Here is a 12378-nt window from a genome sequence, read left to right on the forward strand (position 1 = left end):
AAAGAAAATGTAACATGGACACCGATGATATTTTCTGCAGGTATTTTCCATTATTTTTCTCAAGAACACACCTCTAATGCGTGGAAAGGATAAAGCAGAGGAATATTATTAGGAGAATGATAGGGAAAATCTTTTTACAAGAAAGTAGTAGTAGTAACTTTGTCTGTCCATATCTATCTTTGGTGCCGAAAAATGGCAAAATTATTCTTGATCACCTAGGTAGGGCGGATCGATCGACTTCCGAGAAAAAATAAACGATATCATTCTGGATTCTACTGCAAAAAAATCCGAACCTATCTCCGGTGCCAAAAAACGGGAATTTTGTTCTTGATCACCTAGGTAGGGCGCATCGATCGACTTCCGGGAAAAAACAAACCATATTGTTCTGGATTCTACCGCAAGTTTTTCAGAATCTGTCCGCTTTTTCGACAGCATCCTTGCCATATAATCTTCCCCATTACCTCTCACAAGTGGTAAGTGCATGCTGTAGTAGTAACTCAAGTTCCATCATTGCAGTAGTATTCTTTAGCTTTTCAAATGACTAGCACCAAACCAAAATTTGTTCGCCAGCTTCCCTTTACATAAAGCTTAGGCTTAAACTAGGTGCCTGCAGGCATAAGATTACTGGACCAGCTGCAATGGCAGTTTGTTGTCAAGACCTTTCACCAACTTTTCTTCATGAGAGGACAATTCGTACATCAAAACTAATGCAAGCCTCATCATTTCGAGTTCATCCGGTGGACCAATCCGACACAAACCGATAGCGCATTACCACCGATCGACCTGAAGGCACTACCTCAAGGGGAAATTTCAATTTTCAGTGAGTGATGCGCAATGATCACAGTGAGCTGCAGGGAATTATGAATTGATGGCTGATGCTTAAAGATGACAAAAACTAGATCTTCCACCAACATCTTTTTTTTCTTTCGAAAAGTGCGGCTCTGCTGCGATCGATCAAATAAACATCTATCTGAAGAAAGAAACATGAAATGGAGTCATGGGACAGGGCCCCAGATTAAATCAAACCAGGAAGGACATCTGGAAAACAGCTTTAGATTTAAGTCGCTTCATTAGTGGGCATAATGAGGACAAGGTCCTCGCCGAAAGAGGCCCCTATTTTAATCACATAATTAAATGTTAGGGCAGGCAACTTTCGCTTACTATTTTGACCACTGAGCACTTGATAATTTTATGAGGATTCAAATATATCTCCTCCATGTAAGAGGGGCAAAAGGTGGTGGACTGTGGCTTGATCACATAGCACATTTCCCCCGCATTATTTCTCGGCGCCGCATGTCAAACTTGTCGCTACACTCATCCCGATAATCCGATTACGTGTAGCGCATTTCCTGAGAATCAAATTCACACATCACCAAACCAATTCACTACAAGCTAACCCTAAGTAAGTAGGCAATTGATTCAGCGTTAGTCTACGAAACCGAGGTATTATATGAAATGTGATCCATCCTACGCTAGCCAATTTGGCCAGCAATGCCTTGTCAAATCGACCAATTAAACAAGAGGATTAAAGAATAGACAGATAGGTAGATACCATCACAAAGAGCATTATTGTAGTATCAACACTGTTCCAGGTTCCAAATTACACAGGAAAAAGCAAGAACATCGTCCTCTGAAAGCCACAGGACTAGGTTCATGGCAACAGTGGTGTGCATGAAAGCCTGGACAGAATCAGCACAAGGCATAATATCATGGAGCTTTGGAGAGCGAGCTTAGCTTAGGCTGTGTAGAAGGGGGGAAGAAAAGAGGTGAAGATTTTTTGGGAATATCTCAAGAGCTTTTCTCCCCCAAACCTGACATGTGTTCCTGCATCAAAACACTTTTCCTGCCTTGTGCAACACTGTTCTTCTTGGGAGGGTTAGTCGCTAAGCAAGCAAGCGCTAATTTGGGGGGAATCAACTGCTAAACATAGGAAAAGAACATGCACTTAGTTACATAATATTCTCTAATTTCTTGTCGCGTACATACGCTTTAAGCAGGCATTGTCAGCGCAAATTAGCTAGCAGCTGAGAGTTGAGCTTGAGGAACAAATTCTGACTCTTGTCATTCTTAATTCTGACCACTGTTTTGTTGTCCAAGAATTTGCATTGTAAGAAGAGGTTGAGTTGGGGTAACTGACCCACTCTGCATCTTGCAGAAATATTAGTAATGAGATTTACAGATATACAACTATTTCTGCCATTCATTCAAGCAAGCATGTCAGCTCTGAGCCTCTGTTGCAACGCAAAAAAGGCTCGACACAAGAATCATTCGCCAGCTCATCTATCCTCCTCCTCTGCCTGCATCTTGAAATTACTCATCATAATCCCTCTCTTTTTCTCTGATACCAAGATTCCTCCTCTCCAAGAAGTGAAGTGGTAGTAGACTAGCAGTAGTACTGATCCACGGCTGAGGTGGCAGAACAGGAGCATGGGTCAGTAGCCCCTTCCCCACGTACCCCCCATGTTTCAAGCAATAAAATGAGGAGGAAGGGGAGGCAAGGTTATTACCGCAGCCCACCGTCTCCTCCACCTCCACCTCCCCAGCCCAGATACCATTCCCTCCACCTCCTCTATAAACCATCGCATGCACCAGGCAAGGACACTCACAGAGGCAAACGCTCGAGCAGCGCAAAGCAAAGCATTTTCCCAAGCTTGCCGTACGTGCAGTGCACTCCTCTCCTTCTCGCTTCCGGTGATATAAGTTGTTGCCGGAGTCGGCGGCCATGTCTGTGTCGTCGGTGCTGTCGTCGTTCCTGTACGGCTGCTTCAACCCGGCGGGCGGGCGGTACCACCACCACCGCGCCGGAGCCTACTACCACAGCAGCCACCCCACGAGCGCCGACACCATGTACTACAACCAGAGCGGGTTCGCCGGCGGCCGCAGGATGGGCCGGAGCAGCCGGCCGCTGTCCCTGCAGGTATACATCCTCTGCTCTCAACCTGCATGCATGCTCTGTTCTTCTTTAGAAGTACTAGATGGCTTTGTGTGCCTGCCTAGCTCTGTGATGGATAGGCATTGCATCAAGGAAGAAAAGCGAGATTTTCTTGTTTGTTCAGATGAGTATATGCAAGTACAGGAACCTGGTTTCTTATGCCGTTATGCGACGGCGACTAGACCATGCATGTGTCCAGATTATTCCCTGCCCACTAACCACACCACCACCACTGCCCGTCCTCCACTACACCACTACTATTATCATCTTCGCAGCTGTAGCCTGTAGTAGGCGTTAATCCACTTCACAAAAAATTTAGACGAATCTTCACAAATTTTTTCATTCGCATACCCTGCATGTGTAGTCACAGTCGCCTGTGTACCAATCAAGTTGCATGCGTCCTCAAAAGCAAGGAAGAAACGACCATAAAGAAACTTTTCACTGTCCGTGTTGCAAACTTGGGACCAGTAAAAAAATATGCATGCATGACCACCAAATACTCCAGTAGTATAAACCCTAATCATTCAAGCGTGCTGTCTCTCTGACTCAACGAGCTTCTCTGCGTTTGGGCATGGCAGACGGTGGAGCTGAAGGTGCGGATGTGCTGCTCGGGGTGCGCGCGGGTGGTGAAGCACGCGCTGACGAAGCTGCGCGGGGTGGACAGCGTGGAGGTGGAAGTGGAGATGGAGAAGGTGACGGTGACCGGGTACGTGGAGCGGCACCGGGTGCTCAAGGAGGTGCGGCGGGCCGGGAAGAAGGCCGAGTTCTGGCCCAACCCGGACCAGCCGCTGCACTTCACCACCGCCAAGGACTACTTCCACGACCAGGAGTCGTTCCGCCCCAGCTACAACTACTACCGCCACGGCTACAACGGCGACAAGCACGGCCACCTCCCCGAGCCCCACCGCGGCTCCGACCCCGTCAGCAACATGTTCAACGACGACGACGTCAACGCATGCTCCATCATGTAGTAAAGTACTGTGATCATTGTGTCGTCGTCGTCCTCCTCCTCTCGAGGTCGTGTAGTGCTCCGCGCCGGCCGGCGAGCACGCCTGCCGGGGCCGGGGACGCCAGTGGTAGCCGCAAGATAGACAAGTGGGCTGCATGCTCTGCTCCTGTAAAGCTAGCGTTGTGGTATGGACTATGGAAATGGAATGATCAGTGGTGCCCTCTACGGGCTACACAACGTACTACGTGCCATCGAATATCAATCGATGATGCCTCTGCATGTTCTTCTCTGCCCCGATCGAGATTCCAAAACCCACGCGTGCGTGCGTGCGAGCCGATTCAAGCCAATGGGGGACGGTGTGTGAGACGAGCTACAGGGGAAAGCGTGCGTGCGTGCGGGCGTGCAACTTTTTCGTTGCTGTTTGGCGCGGGGGGTAGCGTAGTAGCCTAGTAGGGTTTGGTCGTTGGTGATCGTGATCCGTGGCTAGGGCAGTTAAATACTAGTTGTGCGCCGCGCGCTTGATTGGAAATTGGATGATGGCGCGCTTGATTGTAAAAGCCTGGGAAGTGGGGAGGATAGGCGTTCTTGATGTCTGGGAATTCGCACCAGCGGACAACAAAGTGCAGCCGCCAGCAATAGTGTCCCGGCTAAAAGAGTGGACTTGTCTTTCTTTCTTTTTCCTTTGTGAGGGATTTTTTTCGATAAAGGACGCTTTTTATTGACTCATAATGTAGCATCGAGGGATATAATCATAATGAGTACACACACGGCCTCTGCATATCTAGGATGCATACAACCAACACACACACAAATCATGCCAGCAAAAGCAAAGTCATAGCAGACCGAAGCTATGTGTAGGCGGATGAAAGAATTTTACCAAAGTGATGATATGCAATAGTGACCATCCGCAACAACATTTCTCCACAACGTCAGGACTCCGAGAAAGGATCTCCAAAAGCGACGCCTTCATGAAGGGAATGAACGAAGTTGTCATTGCCGGGACAGATTCTGAAAGCGATTTTTTAGCCGTCCGGTTGCTAGTGGTCACATTGGTAGTTGTGCTTCGGACATATATATAACAACGTCTTGAAGCATTGCATAGCAGGAGGTGGTAAATGCAAACAAGTGCAAAGTTGTAAGGGTGTGTTTGATACGTGCATAGCTGTTCTCACCCTAGAATAGTTGTTCCCCTTTGAGATATGCTTAGTCTGGACATGTTTAGTACCTGCAATTGCGGTTGTTTGGTACCAATGTACTACCTCCGTCCTGGTTTATTGGTCCCCATTGTATATTATGTCAAATTTTGACTATAGATTGAACTAACAAAACGTTCGTGCATGTTACCAAAAATTATATCATTGAAAACTATGTTCAAATACGAATCCAATGATACAATTTTTGTTGACATGCATTAACATTTTGTTAGCTAAATATTTGGTCAAAATTTGGCACGAACTACAAAGGTGACCTATAAACCAGGACAGAGGTAGTATGTAACATGCCTCATCTCAGCATACATCAGTACATACATTAGTATTTGATAGATTGCGTCAGACGAGACATGTTGTGCTGAGAGTGTGTTTGGTAGCCTGTATCTGAGGTAGGCCGCATGAACGGATTTTTTTTGGCGCCAAGACTATTGAAGCGACATTTCGATACTTCACTAAACAATTCGAGCAATAAAATATTACCGTGCCAATATCATCTGAACAGTGATAATATGAAGAAAAAAATAACACATAATAACCATAATTTGTAGCAGTGCATCACCAGATTCACATGTATTACATAAGACATAATAACCATAATTTGTAGCAGTGCATCACTAGATTCATATTACATTAGACATAATAACCATAATTTGTAGCAATGCATCACTAGATTTCAAATTACATTAGACATAATAACCATAATTTGTAGTAGCGCATCCATAGATTCATATTACAGTCTCATTCAAAATACACTTTATAATAGGCATTACAAAAGGGATAGTCTCAACAAGCACCAACAAACATCAACTCAAAGGAGATCGGGATTGGCTTCCAAGATACGCTTGAACGATGCTTGATGGACTTCATCATTCATCTTCACAAAGTTGAGGCATTTTGCCTTATGTTCTGTGCGATAATCACAGCCAAGCGCTTATTTTGATCAAACACAATAAGGTCCATGACAGCCTTGTACAAGTGAGGGTGTGTTTCAGCATGACAAGTGTTGTTGATAGCACTGATAGCACTTGCAATCTCAGGCATAGCATCAGGCATGTTGCTACTCTGGATTGAGTCCTCCTCAGTCAAACCAGATGCCCTCCTTCTCTTCTTATTTGAAGTAGGTGAAGGCATGTTGCTACACTGGATTGAGTCCTCCTCAGTCAAACCAGATGCCCTCTTTCTCTTCTTATAAGAAGTAGAAGAAGGGTCCTGAGTGGCACTACCAGTAGAGTACAAAGTTAGACGCAGGAAGATGTTGCAATACCCCATCAGTTGTTCCTTGCCCCTCCATGACATTGGGTTTTTCCTTGTCTTCCACAACAAAAGGCGTTCCCAGTGGCACATCGTTGGCCATTGCATAATTCCCGGTGGCTTTCTTATTAGCAAAACAAAGTTCTATATAGTTGTAGTTCTCAAGTGGGGAATTGAGCAATTCAGCATCTGTTGGATGATCCTGCAACACCATTTGAAAAGAAGTAATAAACAGAGACATCATTTCAGCAATGAAGCATCATCATATCACCAAAAGTAACTCATTCCAACATCAGTCGAACAAAAGTAATTGACTACAACAACATTTCGCTTATGAAACATCATCATTTTCAGCAACTAACTCATTTCAACGCCGTTTCAACAATAAGATAACTCATTTCAGCAAGCAAAAAAGGGTTGCTACATGTACATGCACACCTAAGTGTTGCCCAAATAGTGTTGTTCTTCTAGCAATGCCATCTTCTTGTCACCATCACAAAGTGCCCCATTTAAACCCTAAATAAACAACCCCGCAAACTAATATATTGGGACAAAGCAAACTTTTTTGGCAAGCCCAAAACCGATCCGAGGCATGCACACTAGTGGCCCGGGCAAAGAATTGGTGGGAAGATCCAAGGTGCACCAATCCTATTCCGTGCTTAACGCGTCAAATAGAGACCAATTTCGCACCCACCTAGACCGTTCGCATGCTATTGGACCAGCCTAGTACAGGTGTGTGTCTTTTCCCTATCGGTTTTACAATCATCCCTAAACCATTTTGTTTTCCTTTTTAGTATGTTTTGTTGGTTTTTTATTTCTAATTTTATTCTCCATTTTCACACTTCAAAATTCTTGACATTTTTCGAATGCATGAAAAATAATACTGTTTTGGAAATATTATTCAAATTCGTGGAAATTTCTTATAATTTGACATCATTTTTAAAATCCATGAACTTTTAAAAAATTTAAGAAATAATTTTTCAATTGAGCAGTTTTACAAACTTGGACAACATTTTTATAATCCCTGAACATTTTTTAAAATTCCCGAACGTCTTTTGAATTCATAAAGTATTTTTAAAGAAATTCACGAACATCTTTAAAATTATCTAATACTCCCTCCGTCCCAAAATAAGTGACTCAACTTTGTAATAACTTTGTACTAAAGTTAGTGCAATGTTGAGTCACTTATTTTGGGATGGAAGGAGTATTTTTCATTTCTGCAAACATTTTTACACATCCGCAAAACATTTTTTAGAATTCATGAGCATTTTTTTGAATCCGTGGACATTTTTTTATTTAATAAATTTTCTAGTTGGACAAAACATTTTTAAAATACATGAACATATAAAACAAGTTTGAGCATTTGTTTGAATTCGCGAATTATTTTTAAATTTCAGAAGTTCATTTAGTTCATAATGTTTTTTAAAAGATTCGAACATTTTCAGAAATTCATATTATTTTGAAAATTTACAAACATTTTTTGAATAAGGATTAAATTGCCCTATGAGTTTAGAAATTTACGAATGTAAATAAATCCACAAAAATGTTATTCCAATTCTTGAGCATTTTATAAATTTGGTTTAAAAATAAAAATACAACTAAAAGAAAAATGAAAGAAAAACATGCGTTTTGTGCCCCCGCTTTGGGCTGGACCATAACGTGAGGGGGGTGCACGTTGTGTGCCCCTGGCCACCCGTGCTATAGGACGTCCCATGCGCGACAGGTATATCTCACATTAAGTGATACCAAAGGTTCTCCCGCTGAAGGGGTCTACAGTAATTGGACTGGTCCATTCATTTATTCAATAAAAGGGAAAGAGAGGAGAAGAAAAGGGAGCATGTAAGTTATTTGAACCCTGGTGTCCCGGTTGAGAGCAAGCGCGGCTAGCCACTAAGGTTGCCTCGGGTTCGTGATAGAGTAGTAGGGCGGGAGTATTTAAGTCGAAGCAAGTAGGGTTTTATTGTTTCTTCTCCGTTCTTTTCCTTTTTTTTCATTTTCTTCTGTCATTTTTTTCTTTTCTTCCTTTCTCATTGTTACCCGTTGGTTTTCTTAATTTATTTCTTTATATTTAATTTCCATTTGTTTCTTTTCTTTTTTTTTCTCTGGATGTTTTCATTCTATTTTCACTCGTTTCTTTGGTTTTATTTTCCTTTGTTTTTCTCATTTTTTTCTTTATTTCTTTTGGTTTTCATTTTACATTTTTTGTATATGTGAACAGCAATTTTCAAATACACGGTTAAAATTTTCCAATACAAATTCAGCAGTTTTTAAAGACATGGTTAATATTTTTACTCTATACCTTTTTCAAATTCTTGTTTCAAAATTTACAAATAACAGATTATCATTTTTTGAATACTCATTCAACATTTTTTCTATACAAACTTTTAAACTTTTTTAAATGCTTGATTAAAATTTCTCAAATACAAGAGAACATTTTCTAATACACGTCCAACACTTTTTTATGCACATTTAACATTTTTCAAATACTTGATAAAATATTTTTTAAAACACATTTAACATCTTTCAAATTCTTGATTAACATTTTCAAATACAAGATTTAAATTTTCTAACTTGGTCAACATTTTTATGCACATTTAACATTTTTCAGATGCTTGATTAACACTTTCTAAATCTAATATTAACATTTTCTGGACACACGGTCAACATTTTTTGTAAACACATTTAAAATTTTTGAAATGCTTGATTAACATTTTTAAAATACTTGTTCAACATTTTTTCAAATGCTTGATTAACATTTTTATATATGTGATTGGAAATATTTCATCATTTTTTTAAGACATGTCCAACATTTTTTATACACCTTTAACATTTTCCAAACGCTTGATTAGCATTTTTCATACACTTGTTCACATTTTTCCCAATGCTTGATTAACTCTTTTTAAATACACGATTAAATTTTTTGAAACACCTTTTATTTATTTTTATACATTTTCATATACATGATGGCCATTTCCTCTATACATATTTAACATTTTTCAAATGCTTGGCCAAAAATTTTCAAAAAAATTATGTTGAGTGATTTTTGTAATATATTTATTTAGAATATTTGGAATAAACGGAAGTAAAAAAGAAAGCAAAAAGAAATAAACAAAATAGAAACAAATAATGTGTAGGAAAAAAAACTGAAAACGAGGCCGTTGTTTCGAGCGCGCCTGGGTCGGCCCAGTCGCACTACCCTTCAGCGAGGGTTCCCTCTGTCTTGCTGAATGCGAAATATAGGGGCGCCCCTTCGCATGGAGGTGGGTCTCTTTTTCATCATATGGTGGAAAATTGTTGGGGCCTAACTTTTGGGTATGGATTAGATGACACCATCTTTGGTGCCCAACTTTGTACAATGGATTTTGGCTCTTTGGGCCTGAATTGGATTTGCTCTAAATGCATCACGAAGTACATAGACACGATTCTCTAAAAAAAGTACATAGACATGATGACATGATGAGTCTGTATTGTTGTGTGAGGACTCATATATAGCTTTTTTGGGTACCCAATAGGAGTCTCCTTGAGTGAAAGCCACGAAGGTCACCACTTGTGTATGCAGATCAATTGTTGCTTGTGGCAAGGAATCTTCAAGGTGTGTTGGAACTCTTATGTGGATCTTGGTCTCCGACATCGGGATGGCAAGCTGATCTTGCTCTTGGTGACATGACTAAGGGTTAGGAAGGGAATCTTAATGGAAAAGAGTAAAAAAAGGTCGCAGAGGGTCTCCCCGTTTTTCTCCATTTCAGGGTTATTTCTCCTATTTCCCCACATTTTTAACATTTGTGCGGGTCTCTGGAATATTTCGTATTTTTCAGACTATTTGGAGCAATTCCACGGATAGAAAAAGATTTCCTACGAATTTCCAGAAATCCTGGGGCCTCTATCAAAAATTTGGGAAGTTGGGGAATGGGGGGCATGCAAATTTCCATGTACCCACTACCCAGGGACCTTCCTGCTAATTTCATGGGGAGACTTGTATGAGATTCCACATTAGGTGAGATCATGAGATCAATCACAAAAATTCATATTTAGACATTTCAAAAAAAAATCTGAAATTATTTGACAATATCCATGTTGGGTATGGTTACAACTCTGAAAAAATCAGCTCAAAACTCGATGTACATTTGGAGATTAAGAAAAACCAATTCCAATGTGAATACTGGCAGCTTTGGGTGAATAGTACTTAACACTATTCACATTCAATTTTGTCTTTTTTGCTTCTATTAATATATGTTGAATTAGGAGTTGAAACTTTTTGAGGTTGAACATCAACCACTGATGTGTGTCTACAATTTTTTTGAAAATGTTTCAACATGTGGATTTTTTTAAAATCAATCTCAATCTTATTGATCTTATCTAATATGAGATCTCACACATGTCTCCCCTTAGTTCCATAGACCCTTGGGCCTTCAAGATTCGGACAACGAAGCTAATCAGGCCACAGGTCCTGCTTTGAAGAATTATCGTGGTGTTCCCAGCCTCCCGGGTCCTATCTATGTGATTGATCGAGCGGCGATGCTATTTTTATTCCTTCGTTTTTTGGCCTTTGAGGTTTTCCCTTTGAGACATTTTTGGCCTTCCAGTGGCAATATCATGACCACTTCATCACGTAAGTAGGGAAAATCCATATTATCTTTATCGGCATTTTGGCTTTGTACAAGAGCTCTTCCTCAAAACCTAGCCGCCACCAGCACCTCCGCCTCCACCATAGTTCGGCCCCCCTCCTCCGGCCAGCCTCACCGGTGTCGGGAGGGGTGAGTAACCCGATCTATGAGTGGAGTTCTTAATAAAGTAGTGTTTTCATTAGCTTGAGATAGGGTTTTGCAGTTGTCTTCTTCATCATTGAAGATGGCATCGTCTATAATAAATAATCCTCGGCCCTTCAAATGAGATCTCCTTGCGACGTCAATGTTGGTGCTGTAAGATTAAATTCGTCTAGGTATGGTCCTTCATATCTTGCTTCGCCACATCGATTTTGGATTTTTTTTCATGGTCGCCGCGAGAAGGTTTATCCTCGCAATATCTGTCCCGGCTGCTATGTCCTTGTACTCTCGGTTCCTAGTCCCAGCGACGTCGACTAGGCTGTTTGGTTGTTTTTCCTTGAAATACCAGTGTTACTACTCTTGCCGATGTTGGTTGATTACTTCAATGGCTACGTGCGTGCATCGTGGCTTTGGCATTGCAGCTCAAATTTATATTATGGGAGAACTCTTGTGGTATTTACATGTCTGTGGTTTATTATCTTTATTATTTTTGTATGGCTGCCTTCAAAAGTATAAGATCGTATCACGGAAGAAGAAAGAGTTTGAAGATCTCGAAGAATTGCTCTTTTCTTTTAGACTTTATTGTGTAATCGTTGTAGTCAGCTTATGTATCTCTACCATGTACTACTTCCTTCGGTCCTTTTTATTCTGCATGTAAGTTTTGTCTGAAGTCAGAGTATTTCTACTTTGACCAAACTTATATAAAAAAGTATCAATATTTACAATGTCAAGACAACATTGTTAGGTTCATTATGAAATGTAGTTTCATTGTATATATTTCGGGGCATGCTACGCGTCCACCGGCCAATCTTTTTAAATATCGGCCCAGTTGCGAGCCGTCAGATATGGCGGATCCTGCGGCCAATTGACATCTCCATTATTGCAACTAAGGTCTTGTTGCAGAATTTATTTTGCAATAAAGGTCTTGTTACAAATTTTTTTGCAACAGAGAACTTATTGTGGATTTTTTTGCAACATAGGTCTTGTTGCCGAAATATTTTTACAACAAGGCGATGTTGTAGAATTTGTTTTTCTAGGCAAGGAGACAGCCCACGGGGAGGTGGCGTCTCCCAGCTGCAGGTGATGCGGAGGCTCAAGAAGTGTGAGGCGGCAAACTGGTCCACGGCGGCAGCACGCACGCTGGCGACGCGGGAGTGGCGAGGTGTGGAGAAGCTCCGGGGACGAGCAGATCCGTTCGGTGGCACCCATGCACAGCTCGACGGTGGCGGTGGACTGCCGCGACAGGCGAGCCCGATTCCTTCCATGGAGCTT

General features: G+C 41.4%; 1 protein-coding gene across 1 annotated transcript; it reads left to right on the forward strand.

Annotated features, from left to right (window-relative positions):
- Positions 1-2491: 2491 nt before the first annotated feature.
- LOC109782891 (heavy metal-associated isoprenylated plant protein 44) lies at positions 2492-4119 on the forward strand. The gene is made up of 2 exons (XM_020341526.4): positions 2492-2917; positions 3511-4119. The coding sequence occupies exons 1-2, from the start codon at positions 2723-2725 to the stop codon at positions 3901-3903; spliced, it is 588 nt and encodes a 195-aa protein (XP_020197115.1). The 5' UTR covers positions 2492-2722; the 3' UTR covers positions 3904-4119.
- Positions 4120-12378: the final 8259 nt, after the last annotated feature.

The sequence above is a fragment of the Aegilops tauschii genome, chromosome 4, assembly GCF_002575655.3.
Source record: "Aegilops tauschii subsp. strangulata cultivar AL8/78 chromosome 4, Aet v6.0, whole genome shotgun sequence".
In the NCBI taxonomy this organism is placed as follows: Eukaryota; Viridiplantae; Streptophyta; class Magnoliopsida; order Poales; family Poaceae; genus Aegilops; species Aegilops tauschii.